Source organism: Pelmatolapia mariae, linkage group LG5 (assembly GCF_036321145.2).
Source record: "Pelmatolapia mariae isolate MD_Pm_ZW linkage group LG5, Pm_UMD_F_2, whole genome shotgun sequence".
In the NCBI taxonomy this organism is placed as follows: domain Eukaryota; kingdom Metazoa; phylum Chordata; class Actinopteri; order Cichliformes; family Cichlidae; genus Pelmatolapia; species Pelmatolapia mariae.
The window spans coordinates 6,178,444-6,202,485 of NC_086231.1; the positions used below are offsets into that span (position 1 = coordinate 6,178,444).

At 37.7% G+C, this 24,042-nt stretch overlaps 1 protein-coding gene across 1 annotated transcript in view; it reads right to left on the bottom strand.

The window, feature by feature from the left end:
- Nucleotides 1-3,795: 3,795 nt before the first annotated feature.
- The window catches only part of snta1 (syntrophin, alpha 1), a 31,328-nt gene continuing 11,081 nt past the window's right edge, over nt 3,796-24,042 (bottom strand). Inside the window, exons 3-8 of the mRNA XM_063472812.1 lie at nt 9,243-9,438; nt 8,781-8,970; nt 8,456-8,586; nt 7,866-8,062; nt 6,441-6,628; nt 3,796-5,609 (exon numbers count right to left, since the gene is read on the bottom strand). Coding sequence (XP_063328882.1) covers nt 5,517-5,609; nt 6,441-6,628; nt 7,866-8,062; nt 8,456-8,586; nt 8,781-8,970; nt 9,243-9,438 — 995 coding nt within the window. The 3' untranslated portion in view covers nt 3,796-5,516. The remainder of the gene's footprint in view (nt 5,610-6,440; nt 6,629-7,865; nt 8,063-8,455; nt 8,587-8,780; nt 8,971-9,242; nt 9,439-24,042) is intronic.

Sequence of the window (24,042 nt, forward strand, 5' to 3'; positions counted from 1 at the left end):
TAAGGACATAAGCACATTTTTTTTGTTTGATGTAAAGTACTGTAAAGACGGGATGCAGTGAGTAAAAAGCATACTGTTTTTGTCTGAATTAACTCACATTCAAACTCACATTTACACGTATGCAATTACTGTACACTGGAACAGCTATTTTGGGTCCTCAGTCCTGCCACGACTATGACAACAGGATATTATTAAATATATCCCTGAGCTTGAGGCCGGGCACAGACCCAGATTGTCCATTTGGCATCATTTTTATACTTTATTGCCCAACTAGTGATCTTCATAAAAATGAGCCTTTATAAAAAATTGCAATCACTGCTAAATGTAATATTTAGACCACTGGTGCAGCTACTTGGACTGAATAAGTCAATCATCAGTATAATCTCTTTTACTATCACTGCTGTCATCAGTGTCATTCTGAAAATTATGAATGATTGAATTATCACACAGTTTATCTACAACTTTTCATCAAGGTGTTGGATAAAGATCAAAAGATAAGTGTGATATGAGTATAAATGAAAATAATCGCAAGTTAAGTACAATAGGTACACTGTAGGAATGTAAATGACTAAATGTGGCTTGTAGTCTACAGCATTTTGAGTTTGCAATAAGAATATAGAAAGTACCATCTAAATAGAAGCCCGTAACATGAACGTGGAACACATTAGAAAACGTCAACTCTGACAGCTGATTGGGAATGACACACAGGAAGGATGAGGAAGCAATCACAGGTGAAAATAATAAACAACAGGTGAAAGCAATCAGGGACACAGGGTAGGAAGATAAGAAGTGAAAACAAACTGCTTCAATCACCAAAAGAAATCTGAAAAAACACATAAGATTTGAGGGACAAGGGAACATATAGGGACCAGTGCATAAACACAGAAATGAGGCACAACAAGGATGGAACAGAAATTCCACCAAAATAAAAAACTAAACTAGAAACTGTACAAAATAAACAAAGAAAGACTCAAATATATGAATTAAGAATCCATATCTTCAACAGAAGATGAAAACCAAAAACCAAACCAGGGAGGTGACACATAATGCCTTTGAATAAAAAAAAAATCCAGTGTAATAGCATCTTATTCAGCGTTGCATAATGTATACTTTAACAGATATTTCAACATATTACAACCTATCCAAAATAAAAAAGTTAAATATATTTTGAATAAATAAATACACTTTATTTGAAATTGTAGCGCAAAAAACTTGTACTAAACGTTCCAACTCTTTAGTAGAAGATGGCGATCAAATCATTTTTTGTGTTTTATTTACAGTGCAACTTTTTTTTTCATAATCACAGTTATAATAATTTTTATTTCATTTATTTTCCAAAGTCATGATCTGCCTCTTCTTTCTGTCTTTGGGGTTAGTGCACACATTCATACAAACACCCTGATGCCAAAGCAGATAGGAAGGTAATTTAGAGATTTCTTCTTGTATGTCATTTCTGCCTTTCCAGATTTCATCCACAAAAAAAAAAGGTATGACAAGAGTGTGTTTTATCTAGTACAACATGTTCTTTTAGCTTCTCGTGCTACTCAAATTGTAATTCCTAACAATTTCTCTCATTTCTAAGCATCCTTACATTTTTATTGATCAAAATATATTCACAGAATTTGATCCTCCTCTTCAGCAGCATCTGAGAGCCTGATTGACAATTTTAACAGCAGCAACCATAATGGAAGAGGTGAACAGAGCTCCCTGCCGTTGCCATGGTAACGTCTAAACAAGAGGGGTGAGCGCTGAAAGGGGAGGAAGGGAGAAGATATGATCAAATGTGAACACTCTATTGTGATTTGATATACAACTCCCAGTTTGTTATTACTAGAGTCTGCCATTTCTATGTGCTGTTCCGAAACACGCAGATTCAGAGGTGTGTTTAAAAGGCCATATGCACACACACACACACACACACACACACACACACACACATTAACAGACTGACAATTTGTCTACTAAAAACAGCATCTGGGCCTCACTGATAACGCTCCTTAATGACAGTAAAAATACAGGAGAGTGGACTGCTTGCTTGCTCTTCTTATAATGGCTAGCAGCAGGCCTAACTGTCTCCATCACACACCCTGCTGACTTAAGCATCTCATCATCATCATCTTTGCTCTTCCCATTCTACAGATCTGTCTGGACTTAATAAAACTGTCAGACCACCAACTGGGACTGTTAAATAAAGACAGCACGAAAGCTAGATCCGCTGTCTGAATCTGCTCAGTGGAACGGCTCGTTAAAGACCATGAGATATAAAACACGCAGCTGAATATATCAAGTGATTTGGAGCTGACTAAAAGGAGTCTGGCTTAAGAGGGATTTAGAGAGATGATGTGGGTCACAATGTAGACACTTTAACCTCACATGGTTGTTTTGGCTATCAACTATTTACACATCCAGCCAATCCATTAAGAGTCAAGCTGCTGGATACTTGATGGACATGAGGCCAGTATTTACAATACTTTAGTTCGGTTTCCTCTGCGTTGTCCTCTTCTCCAAAAAGCATATAAAGCCACATTTTATATGCTTTTTGAGTTGCTTTACTTGCTAAGCTTCTGTCAATAGTCCTGTCTACAAATTTGAATACAATAAAAAACCAAAAAACCAAAATAGTGGTATTACCTAAAACAAATGTTCTTTGTCATAAGCTGAAAAATGAAATTCACATTAAAGTACCCTTAACTGCACTTGCTTGAACGTCTGCTTGAGGCTTGCTCAAGATGCCAGATAGAGCCCATACTTCAATTTTAAAGTGACATGCTTATTACATGTCTTTACGTTAATGAAACATGTTTACACTCCAAATAAATCAACTTTTTTTTTCTTACACAAAAAAACAGTAACCAAACAAACCATGCTTCAAATGAGCATTTTATCTGACGGCCTGTCGATGGCGACAAAATGACTTCTATGGGAAAACTGCTTCTGTTTTAAGCTCTGTAAAAAGCCCATTAACACATCTTTTCTGATGCGTTTATGGTCCCAGATAATACTAAATAAAAAATTAAGTCTATTTTGTAAGTCTTGGTCATACCATGTTTCTAAATGAAGCATTATCTCTGTGGTATGCTCTCTGACTGTTGACTTGTGCTTGGAAAGTGGTTAGCCAATGAGCATATTAGGTTTCACCATCAGATTCACCGCTTGTTGTGCCATCTTGGGTTTTTTTGCAACCAAGAAAATGCTCATCTCAAAGTCTATGGGTTAAACTTACCTACGGTAATATACATCTTTAGTGGGCAGGGCTACTTTGACACTTGCAAACACAGATAGCCACCACAGAGGGTGGCTGTTTGCTAGGCTTTGCTTCTGCTAATTTTAAGTCAGTGGTGTGCTATTTGGTCCCCGGCCAGTAGAAAGAAATCTGTGCTCTAATTGATGAATTTATGTATTTATTAATGTATGGATAATTAGTACAGCTTTAACCAAGTTTACATCATAAATTTAGATAATATTTCTTTCGTTTTTAGAGAATCATAATAGAAGTAATAATATAATAATCAAGCACAAGCAAAGTAAACAATAAAAGTTAAAGTTTATTACATGTTTATATACAAACAACCCTGCAAGGCACACCTTTGTTTAAATAAGAATATACAATACATTTTATTCTTGAAAGCAAACAATTTTAGTTGTGTACATATATGTATACATATGTATACATATACATATATATATATATATATATATATATATATATATATATATATATATATATATACACATATACATATATATATATATATATATATATATATATATATATATATGTTAATAGAAGTCTGTTTAGTGTTCAAAGAAGAAAGAAGGCCCCAAATTGCAGATGTCCAGTCAGCACAGATAACAACACAAAAGTGACCAACCTAACATTTCCATATACTTTCTTAGGTTCTTAAACAAAAAAATACAAAAACATTGGAAAGACCGTGGTAAAACTTTCCAAGCCTGCACTTTCCCTCTGTATTAAGAATACAGTACTTAACAAAGACATTAAATCATAAAGTAAGAGTTAAAGTCCATATCCATAGAGAAGTATAGTTAAGCTGGCTGTATGTCATCTATAAATGATAATGAAAACCTTTGTCAGTGCTGTGAAACACAGGAAAAAATTGTTATTAGATTGTTTATGTTACTGACAAGAAAGGCCAAGACTGATTAAGGCCATTGATACTTAAGATACACTGCTTAGCAAATTTATTACACGACCTGCCATAAAAACAAGAAAACACAAATATCTGTCAAAAATGTGTTTAAAAATTATATTGCTAATTATTAGTCAAGAAACAAACCAAATACCCAAATCTGCGCTGGCACACTGGCCCTCTCTCAGAAATTAGAAGTTTATCAAGCATAGTGTTCAACCACTAAGATTTTTTTTTTCTGTTGAGAAATCCAAGTAAATAACTGTGATTTGGCATGTTAATCAAAAATAATAATGCGCTTTTGCACTTTTCAGCTTTTTTTATGAACAGTAAATTTGAAAATTCATGAATAACACATATGATATTGTAGCATTATAAATATTTTGATTAGAGAACTTATTGGTGGATTAACCATTACAGAAACATAAAACACGATTTTGGTAAATATCAAAACTGTTAATTCAGGGAAGCTGTGGCATAAACCTTACATCAGGTGATGGTCTAACAAAATTGTTAAGCACTGCAGGTTTGTATTTGGTATGAATATTTTGTAGTTTAAACACAGAAAAATAGCATTTTTAAATATATGGTTTTACTTTTTGTAAAAAAGGAGAAATGAAAGTTGTATTTCAGCTACACTGAAAAATCTATTTTACTTTTCTTTTGGAGGTTGTCTTAAAACGCATGAAAAATTTCAGGGTATTGGCAAGAATCCACATGAACAGCATATCATAATAGCTCCATTCTGTACATTGTTCAGTATAGACTATTGATTATGTAGCGATCAGCCATGTCATCCTGTCACTCCATTCGAGCTGCCTTTATGAAAATGTTTGTCCAACATCAATCAGGACTTTTGTGAAATAACTTTTGTCATTCACAACAAAATGATTTTGTTCACAGCACATAAAGCAAAGATTGAAAGATGAAAAGATTCTCAAGACAAAGGCCCATCTTGACTTATGAAATAAAGATAAACAATGTGATGACAAAATACTAACGTCTGGGGCTTTAAGCTTAGAAACATTAAGATACAGGCAGTCGTACTCGTACAGTTTGTCATCACAAAGTGTCATGACATACTGTGACAGATTTGACAGATGCAAGCTCCCTTAAGTGGCTACTGACTTGCACCAACTTTTTACCTTACAAATACAAGTTCAACAAACAACCATCGTTGCATTGCTGCAGTTCATTCCATAGAAGGATCAGGAGATGCCTGACCAAAGATGATTTGTAGAGGCTTAGGAAGGCTTGTCAGCATCATTTCCAAGTCCCCCATCGTCTGGAGTTTCAGAGTTCCCAGGCTGTACCATAAACTTTATTGAATATTCCTATTGTGACGTTCCGGATAGTTGGCCTTTATCATGCCAAGAGACCAAGTCGCTTGACCTTAGCAGACAGGAAAGAGTGGATTATGAAGACTAAGGTCTTAGGGCAACAATGCAGGTCCAGTTGCTGTAAGAAGATACAGATAAGTAAAAAAGAAACATGATTAAATGAAGGAAATCCATATAATTTTGGTTTTTTAAACATTTTTATAAATGCATAACAAGCAGGTCAACTCTGAATTGGAATAATCTGAATAACTTAAAGAGTGAAATATGATTTGTAACTGTCAGAGGGAGCAGGTAATGTTGCTGAAAAGGTTCTTTACATGTTTTTTCTTAACCCTAGAACACTATCGCTGGGTGATTTTCACCCGAGCAAACACATTTATATGATTTCTCTCTCCTGCAGCTGTTAGTGTGTCGAGGAGATTGTGCCTTCACCAGGGAAGTCTCAAATGTCCCAGGAATGGGTGTATCAAAGACCAGCTTTCCAGCGTCATTTTTTTTTTTTTTTTTTTAGGAATTTTTTGTTCTTGAATTCCAGATTTTTCTGTAATTTTGGAGCATTATTTTAGCATCCCCCCATGACACTTTTTTTCATTTTGTTAGACATGGCACAGTTGAAAGTAAAAGCTGACCACTCTGATTTGTCATGTGTTTGATATATTTTGATGACAAGTACTTTTTGTTGGTCATATTATATCGGGTAAAAATCACCCGGCATTAGTGATTGTGTTACTATTTATAGCGATAGTGTTCTAGGGTTAAATGTCAAGGAGATGGCTAACACACAAGCTTAGGTAGAAATCAAGTTTAGCCGAGTTCACCATCTGTCTAACAAGTGAGAACTCACCACTCAGAGTAATGGTGCTAATGACTTTACTGATGCATTATTGCCCTGAAATGTCACATATTTCACTTCAAGTCAAAATTGAACAGAAAACAGGGGAAAACGTACTATCTCAGCCTCGGGACCTCCAAAATCAAGGAACATCATCCGAACACCGTCATCTGAGGACATTCTGAGGCGCTCAAAAGGCTGCTGGAGGAGAATATTCTTCCTGACACCCATTTCTTCGGTGAATAGTGTAAAACCGTCATCGATGTGAACTCCCAGCATGCACTCTTTCCCATTCCAACTGCAGACTGCCAAAGCAGAAAAAACAGGGCTTATGTGGCGTAAAGGCCAAGTAATGATTTCTTTGTGATTTCATTAGTAGTATCATTCAGTATTGATACAGGGCTACAGAATGCGCTTTACTAAATGTGACACTGAAAAGACAGAAATGCAGTTTAAATATTTTTTTGCTGTAAGAAAACAAAATTGTTCCAAATTTTAGTTTAGTAAAAGAAAGTTAGAATTAGTTTCACATATTGGAATTGAAAGAACCATTTTTAGTTTATACTGGAAAGTTTTTGCATCATTTTATTCCACCAGCAGAGGGCAATGTGAAACCTTTACTACACAGCAAGGTTTTACACATATGGCACTTGTCTCAGAAAGTAGGACTACTGTGAGCAGTAAACCTAGCTGTAAAGCTGTAGGGGGGTTTTACTCAGTCTAGATGTAAGCAAAGAGCTAAGACTTTATATACTACAATACATACGACAAAATGCTTTGTCTTCCCTCAAGCTCCTTATAAAAATCCATTGCAAGAAAGTTTGGTTTCTAAAAACCCAAATCTTTTATTAAAATGCAACCAGAAGAATTGTGCAAAGATTAGGGACGTTCTACAAAGGGGTACAGCGTGCAGATCACTGTGTAAAGAACAATAAATCTCACTAATCCTGCTTTGTGAGACGAGCCTCTGTTTTAAACTGGAATGTTTGTGTGTGTCTGTCGAACAGAACCAAGTCTTAAGCCCAAGCAGGAATTGTTTGGTTGAAATAGATTTGAGGTATATTTATAGACATGATTCAAATGTCTGAATCAGTCCCTGAAAAAAAGTCATGTTGTACTGCTAGTTGTATAGTATTTTGACTTTCAGAAGGGGGGCTCCATCTTTATTCCTCTTTAGCTTCTACCTCTAACGAAACCTTATTTATTTCTGAAAATCGGTTCGGATACGGAAATGTTATTTGCCATTACAGGTAAATTCTTCTTAAAATATTGTTTAGTTCAGGTTAACAATGATTACAAACCAGTGTTTCTGATAGTAATGGGGGGGGGGACCCAAACCAAAAAAACTCTTCCCCTAACTCACAGCATACAGATGCTGCTAACTGAATTACATAATTCATGTGTACTCTAGTATAGAAGTGACATCACCATGTGGTATTTAACATGTAGTGGGCTTTTCTCTTAATACATCTGAATTTCAGATTTATTCGTAAAAAAACTGTAAATGAACCAAAAACTGAAGAATCTTTTGCATCTCTGTACCCGTGGTGACCTCCTTGGTAAGCTCAGCAGCATTGTGGCAACCCTCCACCAGCAGATGAGTCCAGGTCGACAGCTCCTTAGCAGAATCCACCCTAAAAACATGTGTCTCCACGCCTTGCTTTGTGCCTGAACGTAGGCCAAATGACAGCTCAGAATCCAAGACTGGAGAGCTTTTTCCTGGACCAGAGTGGACCAGTCTGAGAAAGGAGGGTGTGGGGTAGGTGAAAGAGTGAAAAAAAGTGTATGAGAAAGATGATAATGAAGACTTATAGAAAATAATGTGGCCATAAGAGCAAATGATGTTGCAGACAAACTGCTACAGGGTTACAGAGGAGAGAAAAAACAGAGGAAAACCCATGACTCATAGGTTCTGTTTCCACATGAATATGATGTTATTTGGCAAAACGTCCAACAGTCCAGCTATGGAAAGAGTGAGCGTGTGTTCTCTGGGCTAAATCAAGCCAGAGGAAGGCCTGAGCCGAACAGGGTGGGGCTTCTGAAACTCCATCGTTATGTGAATGCGTTTATATAAGAAAGAGAGCGAAAGCACAAGTGTCATGTTATGTAGCATGTGCTGTAAGGGTGGAAACCTGGTGGTGATGAGCGGGTGGCTCTTTGTCGGATTGTTGAGGCTCTCTTTGCTTTCAGGACACGAGGGATACAAGAGCAGGTCCTTGTCAGTCAGCACAGCCAGTACGGGTTTCTCTGGACCCTGAGATACCTGCACACGTTGAAATTTCTATCAAAACTTCAGAAATATTTTAAACTTTCTATTAGGCTGCAGATCAGTTTAACCATTGCTTCCCCCCCCCTAAAATAATAGTTAAAAGTTGTAACAAGTTGTAACATAGAGATACACACACGTGCACAGCCATTTATGGACTATTTATCTTATACCACAGCATTCTTCCATACCTGCTCTGTAATCCAGCCCAGATGTTTGACTTCCATGCCAGGCTGCATGCTCCTCATCTCCTCCTTCATTCGTGGTAAAAGGCTGGCAGCACCAGCCTGGATGGCATTGTACCAGGATTGGGCCATGGCAGGATCTTTTGCCCTCAGGAACACAGAGTTCTTTCTGTTGGATGAAATCACCTCAAAATACCTGGCAAATGAGATGACAGAAAAAGAGAACGATGCAAGAAGAGAAACATAAAAGAGGTGGGGGGAAAAGCTGTTAGAGGAATTAAAAAGACATGGCAAAGTGACTAAAGCTTAAGGGTGAAGAGGAAGTTTCAGATTTTAACAAAGAGAATGTGAAAAAGACACACGAAGAAGTCCCTTTTACAAAGCCATGTCATTTTCATGTGTCAGATTTTTTTTATCCAAATGCATAAACTGTATGAAATGAATGGGTGAAGCTTTAACATGTAATACCTGTTTTCTGTGTCTGGAGGGCACTGTTTTCGTGACACCTGGCACATCCTCAGCGAGATGCTCCGGGGCTCCTTCACCTCAGCAGGGGAGAGCTCAGTGCCCCTTTGAGGTGTGGAAGGGGGAGAATCCCACGGGAGACCTGCTCCAGGGGACCCAGAGCTTTTAAAGAAGGCAGACATCTCCTTGATGTACTTCACTGAAGCAGAGTGGGAGGGTGTGGGAGATAAGAGAAAAGGCAGAAGAAGTAAAAGAGGACAGAGGAGAGAAAGAGAGAATAAAATGTAAAAATGAAGCCTCCAGGTTTGGAGATGAGTTGAAAGCTGTAACACTTAAGAACTGCTTCAAAGTGGTGCAGAAATCAACGCACAGTACAAAGAGCTCTGTGTCACAAATGTTCTTCCATACAGAGCCTATGATGTTTATGTTGCATTTCTGTTGTAGATAGTTGATTCTGGCATGTCTTTAGCAGCCACTGGTGCCATAGAGAAGATGTAATCGGACACTCATATCTCACTCGTGTGTCACATGTCATTCTGGTGCTCCAGCACAAGGATTATCAGTACTGACCGTTACGCCGTCTCTGTTTTTGCTACTAACAGTGGTATTCATAGTGCCAATATCAGTTTACCTGTTATTTCCTCAAAAGCTTGTTAAGCCCTGGAAAAACCTAGGTGCACTTGAAAAAGTAATGTATTTATTAGCTTGCCAAGGTCCAAAATGTGTGACTATTTACAAAAATGCAACAGAAAATAAAGATGAAAAACAGAAAACAAAATATACATTCCATCCATCTCAGGGTCATGAAGGACTGGAGCCTATTCAAGGTGGGATATACTCTGGACAGGTCGTCAATCCACAGGGCCAACACATATACACAGAAAACCATTTACAAGTAACCTCACATTCACACCTGCAGCCAGCTTTTTAGCAACAGATGTCTGTGGATTCTAGGAATTACCCAGAGAGCTGTCCACTGCTCTACCCTCTCTAACAACAATAAGAATAATAGTAAAAATAATTTGAAAGATCAGTAAATGGAAGAGTCTATAAGTGCACCATGACACACTGGTGTGAATATCCATGTGTGTCTTTGTGTGTCTAAGTGTGTGTTTTCAAGATGACTATCTTTTTGTGGTTTGAAGGACCACATGGAGGTGAAACATCATGAAACATGATGATCTCACCGAACTATCAGTGTGACCGAGGATTCAACGACAGTATCCAACAGCTTACTTTGATGAATATGGCTTTTGATATATATAGATCAGTAACCCAGACCCATTAACAGTTAGCACTGGCTAAACTGATTGTGAAGCACTCTGTTACTGGTCATATGGTTGAGTTTCCAAGCACAGTAAACCTCGAATCCAGGTAAGTGGGGATTCTATTTCAGGATGCTCTACCACTGAGGGACTAACTGACCTTCAAACCACAATGTTTGAGGAAAGAGTAAAGCACAGCAAGAAATACAAAGGTAAACTACTGATCAAAGTCTAGCTAAGAAACCCTGTCAACTGATGGATGTAAAGGCACAGGAAATCCTTGTAAATAACAAAGATATTCTCAGGGATCAAGAAAAACAGAGACATGAGTTAGACGGGGAAGCTTATGCAGCACATAAAACTTGAAAATCTATTAAAGGTTTATTGATGCAACATTGTTTGAAAGAGAGACGTCTCCCCGGGTCAGGAGCGCTCCAAGGTTGACTACAGATGTGTCAACCTGTACTACTTCTACTGAAGTCTGGACTCTTGGGGACAGGGGAAGAAAACAGGTAGGCTTTCACAGTGTTGAAAGCTGATTAGCATTCATCTGACCATATGTGCTGGGAATGCAGTTCTGTTCATTGCACTGGAAGGCCAGTTTTCTTCTTCCGACAAGCCATCACAATTCTGACACCATATGTTGTGGAGTTCTTTCTTGCAAATGCCTAAGATGTTGGAAAAACACGGCCCTAGGTGCTTCATCATAAGGACTTCCAGTTCTGTATGGTGCATGACTGACAGCTGAAAATAGCATGAGGGCTTTCACATTAATACAACGGGAGGTTAAGAAGTGCAAAAACACACATCCATCCATCTATCCACCCATGTTCAGAAGTGTGCTAAAAACGTATTTATGAGATCTTTATGTTGTCCCGTAAGTTAAAAGACAGATTTGTCTCCCAATAGCCAATGTCAGTGTCAGAGGTACATCTAACTGAGGGGGAAGTTCCCAGTTTAAATTTGAAGAAAGAAGCTGTGGCTCATGGTCAGCATCTTAAGCCCAAGGCTATGGGGGTGCCCATAATTTTTGGTGGATATAATTAAGTGTTATGAAATTGTTACTGTATCTTATTCTGTACACATATCTTTTTAAACGCAGTTTTACCACTCACACACCCATGCTCAGATACCTAGACACACCACCACAGATGGAAACACATGGTCTCTGCTACAGTCCAAAAGGCTGTGTATGGCTTTAACAGCAGTAGCCACTGCTGGAGTAAAAATAGCCCAGAGGACGTGGCAAAGCAGTAGGTTTAAGGCAAAGCTTTGGTTTCACATGGGAAGTGTGAAGTGCTCTGTACAAGAGGCATGTAGCCAGAGGGCAAGCAGAAGAGTCATAGCACAGGACAGCAGGAATGAGAGAGGAGGCTTTCACTTTTCCCAAAATAGAGATCCTGCCAGATACACACAGCCTTCCACTTATTTAGCTTCCAAACATCAAATCTCTAACAGTGCACGTTTTATTTGCCAATTTAGGGAATGTTTACAAGTTTTCACTCTTATGGAAAATTGCTACATTGCTACAACTGTATGCTTTTAAAGTAACTGCAAGTATCCAAACATGAGTAGTGTGCAGAATATTGTCAAACTGTCACATAGTATGAAGCAAGAAAACTGCATGAGCAACATTTATGTAAAACATGACTAAGGTTCTTTTTCAGACGTGCTGCTATGAGCATTTAGGGATTACAGTGCATGTGTGAAGAAGTCTTAAGTTGTTCCAGCAAAGGGCATGACCTAAATTCTCAATAATTCTCTGAGTCTGCACCTCTTCGTTTGGAAACAAATTTTCCATACTTTTCAAAAGTAGTGTGGATCAATAGTAATGTCTTGGATCTAAAATCAGTCTGCGATGTTTCCCTTTTCTCTCTCTACAGAGATGAAGTCAATTCCTTTGAAATTTTGTTAAAGATTTGCTGGAAAAATCTTTAAAAGATTTAAAAGAAAAAAAGAGTAGAAATTTTCTCTCAGTAGTCTGCATGGAGAGTTTCCTTGTATTTGTGACTTAGTCTGGATTTACACAAAAACGCTTTCACACATTTGCACCTGGGTACACATGTAGTAGTGAGTTTTTAATACTTAATAGTGCCATTCTTTGTAAACCTCAGAGATAGTTGTGTAAGAAAATCTTAGTAGATCAACCAGCTACTTCAGGAAATGCATTTTATGGAACTTACACAATGTTTTTTGGTTTTCGGGTTGGTTACAACCAGTGTTTTTTCACTTCCTACTTTACCTTAAAATCTCTCATAGCTATTCCTGTCTGTTTTTAGCATTTTAGCATGTTTTTAGCTCTCCAGACTTCATCCAAACACCTACTGCTCTGAAGTCAGCAAAGCATGCTGACTTCAGAGATTAATAAATGTAAAAATTGCCTATACTTAGTATATTTCAGTAGAATTTTATATTGCCTTGCAATGTAACATAATTACTGAATCTTCGAGCCTCATAAGTGTGTAGTTTTTAAGAAGGGTTTCAAACTTATTACAAAAACAAAGAACCACCAAGTGACAAAAATATTCCATATACAGAGCGGGTAGTAATTTTCTCCCAAACTCATGTAAACTGGTTAAAAGAGTGTTTGCCTGCTTCAGCAGCCCATTTGAACTGATGTGAAATGTGAGCTGTCAATAAGCGACCACAACAACAGAAAACATTTCCGCGCTAAGAAAGCTGCTAAAGTTTTTCAACCCTGATTTTATATACTTACTGGCTTTTTTAATTCAAATTTGGCATCGTGGTTGATAGCGCCCATTTCTATCGTGTGACAAACTCAGAGCACATATCTAATACTGCTTTACATGGACTACATGGTCTGTGGATGTCAGTATAGTGCAGCCAAATGACACCTCAGCGACATCTGTCTAATAACAAGGCCTCAATTACACAAAAAGCACAATTTCAATAACAACAGATTCTTCAAAAACACTTTAAGAGAATATAAGGAGAGCGAACATAGTCGTGGCTAGAGGTGCTAATATCTAACACATAAACATATTTCTATTCTTGGTGGGCATTACTCTTTATTATGTAAGGCTGAGATTATGTCTCTGGTGCTGCACAAACTACAGAGCAGAATAGGTTGGGAGAAAGCAGCAACTATAGAGATGTTTACTTCTGTAAAGAGGCTTTTATAATCTCCCCAAATAACAATCTTGATGTGATAGCTTTTAAACATAGTGCCGTATTAAAAAGAGAGGTGAGACGATAAGAAAGATGGAGAACTGAAAGGGGTGTAAAATGGAACGAACAACATAGAAAAGAGAGAGGCAGCAGGAAAAATGAAGATTGGGAGCAAGAAAAGAGAATATGAACGAGCGAGACAGGAAATACAGGGAGAGCGAATATACAGCTTAGCTCAGCCAGAAATGTTGCCATGAATACCAGTGGCGGCTCATTCAATACAGGGCTAAAATTAGCTGAGATGGCACTGTTATTACTTTAGCTTATCTGGCAGCCAGTGAAACTACTTTTGTAGTGTGTGCGTGTCTGTGTGAGAGAGAGTTATGTGTGGGTGTAAGTGTGCGCATGTGAGGAGGTTCTTTGCTTCTTCTGCAGGATCTGCCACTAAGCTTTTCATGGTAAACTCTTCACTTTTACATTGAACCTAACAACTCCTAGCCAGACACTTTCAGTCAGCTGAGTTCCAGCACAGTTTGCTTAACCGTAACTTGGACATTACAAACTGCCAAATAATACTTTAACTTGTTCGAACTCTAAACAGACCTCATTATTGTGCTCATTACCTAATATACACAGAAACCATCACATATATCATTAACCCATCACTGCTAATCCTTGTCTGAAGCCATCCATACACAGGAGGAGCATATCAGGAGGCCAGCAGCTTAAGAAGTTAGGCATGAGCTGACATGTTTCCAGACTTGGCACTTATAAAGTGAAACTGGACCAAACAATGCACTAAAGCTAAATGCCAGCCCTTCGTCCGCTTGCCACTGGTTACTGTGGGAGCAGCTGGAATGTGACTGGGGAGTTGCTGACCTCAGAAGCATGTTGTTGCCTCTGTAAACTATGTCAAGCAAAGAATGTCACAATGTTACACCTCAGGGGAACAATGTCGTGGGTGAAAACAACGTCATAAATTACTGTATAAAAGAAGTGAAACATGTTCAGTACATAGAGGTCAATTGAGGCAAAACAAACAAAAAAAGAAAAAAAAACAGGTTTGCAATAATAAATTGAATATACAAAAATGTGGAGTTCATGTTTCGCAAAATGTAAGATGTGGACAATTCAAGAGACGATGAAAGTGAACATCAAACAAATGAAAGATTTAGCAAAAACTCAAGACTGCAAAAAGGAAAATCTTACAGATACATCATGAGCTAATTTCTGTCCATTTCATGTTCTGTCACTATGTAATGGTTTCATTCTGTGTTCAAACATCACCTTTTCATGTGTGAAGTTTGCTTTTATTTCCCAATGGAAAAAAAAAACACATCTGGTTTTTTTCAGCGCTTATCTTAAACTTGTAAACAGCAAGATTCTGGGCTGGACTAATGCTAAATAGTCACGACTGTTCAATCGATAAAGGGCAATGCTGCAGAGACAGAACAACTGATTGATTGACCACTATTGATAATCAGGCTGAATGGCTTGTGACTAATTTCACCATAGAACACAGGTATGGTTAAAAGTCAGATATGTCACACAATATACATACATATATTTTTCTTAAAACTTTCAGTAGACGTATTGAAGTTTGGTTGACATTTTACACAAAAACATTTTTCTGTGCTTGTAAATAAAGGCTAAATCTAAAAAAATACTTCAGTAATGATGTTCATGCTTGGTATGTGAAACTTTGTTTTTTAATAGGTTTATAGGTTTGTTTTGTCGTTTTTGAATTTAACCACAACACAGAACTGAATAAGTGGAAGAAGATGGATGGATGGATGGATGATGGATGATGGATGGATGGATGGATGGATGGTCTACAGGGACAGGGAGGCTAAAAAAGACAGGAGCTAAAATGTCTAGTTTCACAAGGGAATGCTTTAAGACAACTGCAAATTATGCAATTGCAGAGTACAAGAACATGCTGGAAGTGAGCACAATAGGTCCGATTTAAGGAACTCCTTTAAAATAAATACTCATTACTAATCAAAATCAGTCTAAAAAAGTTAATGATCAGGATTGGGCTTCAATATGCCAAAACCACAAGTGGGATTTGTGAACATTTTGAGGCATATGGTACACATACAAGGAAGAGGAAAAACACTCTCGTCAGTGCCTTTTCTTATTGATCCCTAATCTTGTGAGCTGTTAAATGCCAGCTTTAATGTATGTGTCCCTATTCTATCACTGATTAATGTGCATCTCCTTCTGGTCAATTACCCGGGTCTATATGATTTAGATAGGTCCGTCACTCCTATAGCCCATTTCATTAAAATCATGGATACATGCCAACTTTGGGAGGTGTTAGGTATGACATAAGTGAGAGAGAGAGAGAGAGAGAGAGAAAGCAGAACACAGTGAAACTTTTAAATGAATTCACATGTTGCCAAAGAGCAGATTTGATTACTTTGCATAGTGTGTCAGGAGAGTTAATTATCCTAATTCAACAAAGTGAAAGTGAAGGAAACTTGAACTGGATCTGGCAGAACACAAGAACAGAGTAGAAGGGATGCTTGGTGGCAAATGTTCACTTTTCTTTTGCTTATCATTGCTGCCTAAAAGGCAAAAGACTCATCGATTTATAAAGTATACACAAACTATTTTTCCACCTCAAATGTGCAATTTAGCTTCCAACGATTACGAAAACACATTTATTGTGAATAATAAAAGTAAATATCTCCCACTCCATCCCCACCATGGCAATGGGGCACGATGCTGTGAGACAGTTCAGTGGAATTTAATCCTGTAGTGAAGTGAGAGACTGACACAAAGAGTGGGCCACCAATTTAACAGGGGCCTAGAATCGGGGCAGAGGGTTCAGAGAGGGCTTGTTAAGTAAACTTGATGGCACTGAGGGAGAAAGGGCCTGTAGGAGATTTGTGATTTAATAAAGCTATGTTATTTAACTGGTTAATCCATTCCCTTGCTGAGTGTAAGCACAATGTCCTTACGGGCCAGCAGCTCTGAAGGAAAAAGGACCCAAGCTTTGTGTCCACAGTATTAGAGGTTTCATGGCAGGGTTACTCACAGAGATTCAGAACAATCCACATAACACCACACATTACTACAGAACTACACTACTGCTGATGTCTGATCGCATCCAGTCTGTTAGAGACTAAAAAACGTTTTTGCTGTATCAATACTCCTCAGCCATTTCTAACACTCGCTGCAAGAGCGTAATATAATAATGGACAGTGGCAGCAAGTTTGCAGCACTGAGAAGGGTCGTTTATATTTATTTGCATTTCATAACGCAGTCTTAGCAGAGTCATCTTAGCGATGCTGAATTAGCATTTATATTTCTGTACTAAAATTCTTTGTCACTTTTACAATACATAACAACTAAGAACAGAAGCAGGATGAAAGAAAAGTTATTGTGACACAACATTATCATATTTAATGCATGTGCCACGTAAGCATTTAAAGATTTGGGGGACTAGATAGGTGGAATTTATTCTTCAGAAAGTGCCAAATACATCATCAACAGCAAACCCACCTTCTCGTGTCCTAGTAAGATCTAACAGCTGTGTATTAGCCAGGTTAAAAGGAAAGGAATCATGATCACAGTAATAATTATACTGGCATAAGAAACCAGTCTGTTTGCTGAATACAGACCTTAAGAACACATCAGTGTTACAAACTATATACATTCATAGAAAACACACTCAGTTCTGACACTATTTGGGTGATTATAGCTTCAATTCCAAAGATTCACTTTGAGTAAAGATGCACCGATCAACCAACCAGGGACTGAAATCAGCCAATTTTTAGTTTTCTCGTGGGTGTACAGCAACTCGCTTTCAGTTAATTATTTGTAGTTCTTTCCACTACCACAGCACTTTACTTTCAGTTGTTTCAGTGAGAGATAATCCTGCAATTTACTGCAATACTGTTACGTTTAATAATTTCTTCTTTTTTTTATCAAAGTAATAGTCTGCATTGAAGAAAGGTTGCCCACATATGCTGTCAGTTGTACCCCTTAGAAAGAGAACTGGAATTATCAGAAATCTTTATCAGCAGGACACACATTTGAAAAAAAAGTGAAATAATGAAACTGATAGAGATAAACATTTTGTATATAATAATAATAATAATAATAATAATAATAATAATAATAATTACTTTTTGCACTAATTTTGCATATTGATTCCCTTGCACAAATAGATTAATGTGCATTTATTCCTTTAAATTTGTAATAAAGAAAAAAAGAGGAAAAGTTAAGTTAATAAGACTAGGATTAATATAGAACCATAAATTATTCTCCAGTTAGGAGAGAAGTAGTTTTAGGGACACAAGTTCCAGATGAAGGAACAAAACTGATCATTCCAAACAACAGGACCATCCTGCATCTGCTGCCACCCACCAGATGAATACATTACCTAAAACACAGAAATACAGACTATCGCTTTGCTGACTGGACTGACACAGCTCAGCCACGACCACCTGAGAATTTGCAGTCGGAACGTGTTAATTAAGAAAATCTCACCTGCCTCCCTCACTACCTTTCTAGCATGTCCTAAAAAAACACACAGGTCAATCTCTGGATCAGGGAAAGGGAAAAGAATCATGTGTGAGTGCAAATTCATGTGAAAGTGCAGTCTATTTACAGATTATATCATGTGTGAATAGATAAGAGGGCTAAGACATATGCTGCTTCAGTAACAGAAACTCAACTTGTACAGAAACTATTTCAGACAAGGAATGAATAATCTTAGCCAGCAGCATGCTGTGTCCCAATGAGAAGCTTAAAACTTTACTCTCCACAGTCATTATGTTCCATAAATCACTCGCCTAACCCTACTTAAATCAATACAGGAAGATAGGGCGAGAATATATATCTCTGCTGGCCTTGCTTAAAAAGACTATATGGTATGTATCTCCCTTTGAGGGGCTATATTCACACATGTCCTTGAAGAGCTTGATTTGTAGATATGAAATATGATTTTAGCCCTCAAAGCAAAATGTAACTCAGTCTGGTCCTCATCATTCTTCAAAAAGCGACTGAGCTGTTCGGTTTGTAGCCAAAGAAGTGACTACTTACAAAACCAGAGCTAGAGTGGCTATTACATACTCTTTAACAGGAACCCAGTTAAAGGTCAACAAAAAATCTTCTACGTAGCGTGCTGTATAAATGCTCTCAGTTTGATCAGTTGTGGCCCTGCTGTTTGTAAAGCACCAGTTGTGGCATTTATTGATTTCCATACAGGCAGGAAATCGCAGAAGGAAAGGCTCTAGTCGAAAATACACAAAATACGAGATCTTATTGTGAATGCTAGTACAAGAACCAATCATATATTGGATGTTTATCATTGAGCCAAATACACAATATATTGCATGCTTACACTAATTTTTAATGTGATAAAAAGTATTAGAAAAATATGTCCATTTAAATTCACAGATATGGAATAAGAACCTTCATTCACTCATTAAATAAAATGAAACAGTGTTTGCAATACACAGGAATTTCTGTGTGCAAGGTGTGATCTGAAGGGTGCCAAATCATACAATACAAGCCTATGTTAAGGACTCATATTACTCCTCTGAAATGTATTGTAGGGGTTAAACTGCATAGTCACATTTCAGTGAGAGGAAATGTTTTATCTTGAGCTTATATGCACAGTACTCCAGAAAGACTGTTGTGGGGCTATAATGACAATGAAACCCAGTAAAAGGTAACTGCTTAAATGAACTTAACTTAATGTGTAGCATTCGAGGGAGGGAGGAGTGAGCACAGTGGTTTGCACTTTGTTTTAATTTCTCTCTGGTGTTGGATCAGTTATGAACCAAATTGATCTGTTAACAGGAAATGTCTCATATGTCTGTTAAAACACAGCTTTTATTAACATCGTGTAAGCATGTTAATAGCTGAATGCTACAATATGTGACTGAAAAACAAACAACGATGAATGCAGTTCCACATGTGGCACAGAGTATATTCATTAACACACGGACAGCTTGAGATTACACTGTAAACAATGTTTTGCTACACACAGATACACAGGTATCCCTGTGTAAAGATACACAGGTATTACCTCAGAGAGTTCAGGGTTATATTGTGAAACTGTTTGTAACAGGTTTTGTAATGCAGCTCTGCTCTGGATAAATCCCGGGCTCTGCCTGATTCTCACATTCCAGGACCTCGCTCGCTGTCCTGAACAATTTCTAAGAGAACGTTTTGGCTTTTTTTTATCAAAAACATGTTGATTCTCCTTCAGCTTTCTTTCATTTATCTGAATTGCGACACTGTTTTCAAAGAGAAGCACAAATACATGAAACCTTGGCTTGCAATGTATTATTTCTGTTAGAACATCCCTCACATTCCCTCATCAGATTATTTTTAGCAGCTAATTTGCGCAGCTCTTGGTAGAATGCTTCTTATTATTAAAATGAAATGACTGCGTCTTTGTACTGTACACAAATTAGCGCATTGTTAGTTGATCAAGCGCAGAACTCCCCTTCGAAGTCTGCCCTATTTTGATTTTATCTCTTTGAATGATGTATATTTAGTTCTTTCAACGAATTTCCTTTCAAAATTAAGAAGGATATAGACATATTTTTGTACATTTAAGATGGTACTTTGATGTCAGGAATTCCTCCACCTCTGAGCAGTGCATCTCTTGCTTCCGCCTTTTACAATCCGCAAGGTCAAATATTAACAAGAATACTCAACATGTGAGGTTTACTCCATAAAATTATTATATGGATACACTTCTTCAATTGACACATATTGCACAAACCGGGAATACAAACTCGCCGTATAATGTAAGGGAACTCTCCATCATAAATTTTAATATACATAGAGAGAAAGAGGCCTGAGTTGCGTGAATGTGTCAGAGAGAGACATCGGAGAGATTAAGTTTGGAGTTAGCTCTAGTTGAGAATGCTGACAAAGCATCCTTCAGCCAACACTTATCACAAACACAAATGAACCTCTTCAAATCAAGTCTCACCTCAGGCACTCCTGAAACATATTCCCGTTTGTGCATATTGGATGTTCACAATCTGACAGCTTCATAGCAAGTATTAATACCCTTAGGTCTGGGGGGATGATGGAGCCACATTTATTAAATACAGTCAAATGTGCACACACTGTGTTCACTGAGTCTTCATCTTAAGAGACATAATGATATTCAGATTCAAAATACAGCCTGCATGAAAGGCACAGCCTGAACAGCGTAGCAACACATGACTCAACACAAGCCGTCACTAATAGTTATCTCTTGGTCCCTGGCACATGTGATACATGTGTAGCCATTTACACAGCATCACACTGTGCAACTGGCTACACAGTGTGGCTAAAAATTAACAACTGAAGGGAAATGCACAGAAGGTGCTGGCTAGCAGTTACAGTTCAGAAAAAACATGCATATCGACCGTTGTTCAGTATACTGGAAATGGTTCACAACAGCCTGCCATCAATGACGATTAAACGTTTAAATCAGGACAAATCTGCAGAGTTGACTAAATGTGTGACACCCAGGAATTTGAGCGTCTATGTTTGTGTGTGTGTGTGTTTGCAGCACTCTCCTTGCACCCCCCGTGGGCAGACAATCCACAGTGTGTTGACAAAGCCAACTCAAACATCACACAGCCAAGAGTCAGGGCAAGGCCACAAAAAAACATCTATAAAAGATGTTTTAAACCTACGCAGACCAAACATGTCCTATTTGGCAAAGCATCTTACTGACATATTTCAAAGAATTTAAAGGAACAAAAAGTTACCAAATGTGGGAGATTACATAATTATAAATTAGTATAATCTAGTATCTCCTCCATTTAACACTGGAGGAAAAGCTGTATGCACCACAGAAAGGTCTGTCTAAGAGAGACAGTCTCACATCCAGCTAATTTAGAATTGCCACTTAACCTTACTTGCAAGTTTTTGGGCTGCAAGCCACCTTGTAACCCTGAATCAGGTAAGTGGTTAAGAAAATATATGCAATTAAGAAACCTAATCATGCAACTTATCACAAGGTTTGAAAAGTAAATTTTTTGCACGTGTCATCAAGTTTAGCAATGCTGTACTTTTTTTCTAAACTGCCTACGAGAATAAGATTTGTTTTAACCTGACATTTCACGTCTCATCCGAGAAGCTTCTTCAATTCTAATTTGTTTTAACCACATCTCACTTTTGAAACTGACACACTTTTCTCTAACAGGAATAAATGGGAACAAAGTCAATAAGTAATTCTAACTAACCAACAGCCCAACAGGGATAACAGACATTAGGATGCTTTATACAACTAACAGGACATGTCCAAAACATATACCATTCCTGCTAAAATAATTTTGGACAAAGGAAAGACTGCAACCATAGAGCTTCCATAACTAAGCCTACTTAATCCCTGACTATGCGTGCACTGGGCCAGAGCACAGCTACCCTAATGAAAAAGACAGGACAGAGAGAACTGCAAGTGTCCTGAGAAATGGGCATAAGAAACTCTGTGATTCTCTGTGTCTGAAGCTCTTTGTCTCATTCCATCCCTCATTCTCCCTCTGCACACATAATCACACAAACACACAGAATCTCCAGCTCTGCTGAACCTCAGGTTGACATTAAGCACAAACACAAGCACAAACCTTTGAATCACACCATGACCAAAATGTACTTTTTATATGCACCTTTATAAAAGGTGCATATAAAAGACCCGAACTCTTCCATGGCTTGCATTTTTAATTTCTCTTTGATATTTGGGCTGATTGGGACCTGATGAATGTAAAAACAAAGAATTACCAGATTTTTTTTTACCTAATTTTTGTTTCTAAGAAAAATGAGAGCCACATATGAGGATATTCATTTAAAATTTCGATAGAACAGTAGCAGTATAATGTCCTCGTCAGTGGATATCAGGCCCTTGTAGAGCAAAATTGAGTATTTTGGTCTAAATAACCCAAAATGTGATGTCCACATATGTGGACGCCAGGTCCTAGGAGGTTAAACATTGAACATTTCAGCAATTTAAGACTACAGACAAGCGCATCTTGTATAGGTAATATTTTTTCTATACTCTGGTATGTTGACACATGAGAATTTTAAAAATTATTTTCTTAGCTACTTTAGATATTTCTCCTTTGTCCAAATAAGCACAATACACTGAAGACCCTTGAGGAGAATCTGTATGCTTTTGAGGACATACTGTAAGTATGCTATAAGACCATTCATGTTTTTCCTTATTTAAATGAGGAAATGATCACATCTCTCATCACTCTGCTTTATGGCCAAATGTATTAAATGGGGCAAAGTAGCGTAAGGCTGCAGACACAAAAAATGTGCAGGTGGAAGCTGAATTCTTTATTTATAAACAAATACATAAGCATTTCATTTGAATAATGACCAACACATTCTACCAAGAAGAGTGCACACTCATCAGAAAGGAGCACACCCAATGAGCAAGCAAGTAATCTGCCAAGAAAGGTAGTACAGTGTAAGCATAGGTGTTTGGCATGTGTTTCTCTCCAGAAACAGCATGGCAATCCAGATCAATGAGCAGGAGTTGAAGCAGAATTGATACACTTTTGATGGAAAGGGAAATTCTCTTTTAGAAATTACTGGGGACTGTGTGGGGTCTTCCAGGGTAAGACAGCCATTCTCTGGATAAATATTGGAAAGTGACCGATGTTCCAGAATAAGGCAGGAAAAACAGAATTTTTTTCCAGCCGTAGCAAGGGAGAGCAATTCAGGTATGACTAGCAATACAGAGCAGTACTTATTTTTTCCATTCATGGACAGAGCCTGATCTATGATCTATTTATGGCTTATTTACTGAGTCAAAAATACACTACAGTGGCATTAAAGATCAAAGGTTTACAGTTTTACTATTGTTTATGTTCAGTGCCACCATTTCTAACTCAGGGTATGCTGGCCTGCTCCAACCTTTTAGTGGGAAATCTGGGTTGAAAGGGCATTCCTCAAAAAAAATCCTCAACTCAAAATTTTAACTTTGGACTTTTTCAGGAACCCACCATAATCCAACACTCACTATACATTGCTTTATTTTGACATATATATCCATATAGCATGTCGCAGATGTGATAACAGAGTTAAGTTACGAAACAAGAAATGAAAAAATCTGTTGGCGATGTTGCAGAGCTTCCTATGTACGCTGCTGAATGACGACACACAGATGTTTCATTGTGACAAAAAACATAAAACAAAAAGAAGAAAATACAAAATTCAGATTTGTTTTAATACTGACTCTCAGTATCTTGATAATGTCAAATGTTAATAAGAACAGTAAAGTTCTACACTGTTTCATCAGAAGACCTGTATTATTGGAGCTCTGCTCTAATCATTCAGGATAAGGACTCAATGACAAACTGCAGGAAGGAGCCAAAGGATACCACACTCAAAGCTTTGAGCAATCCACCTGTGTCAGTTATGCGGTCATTCTGATA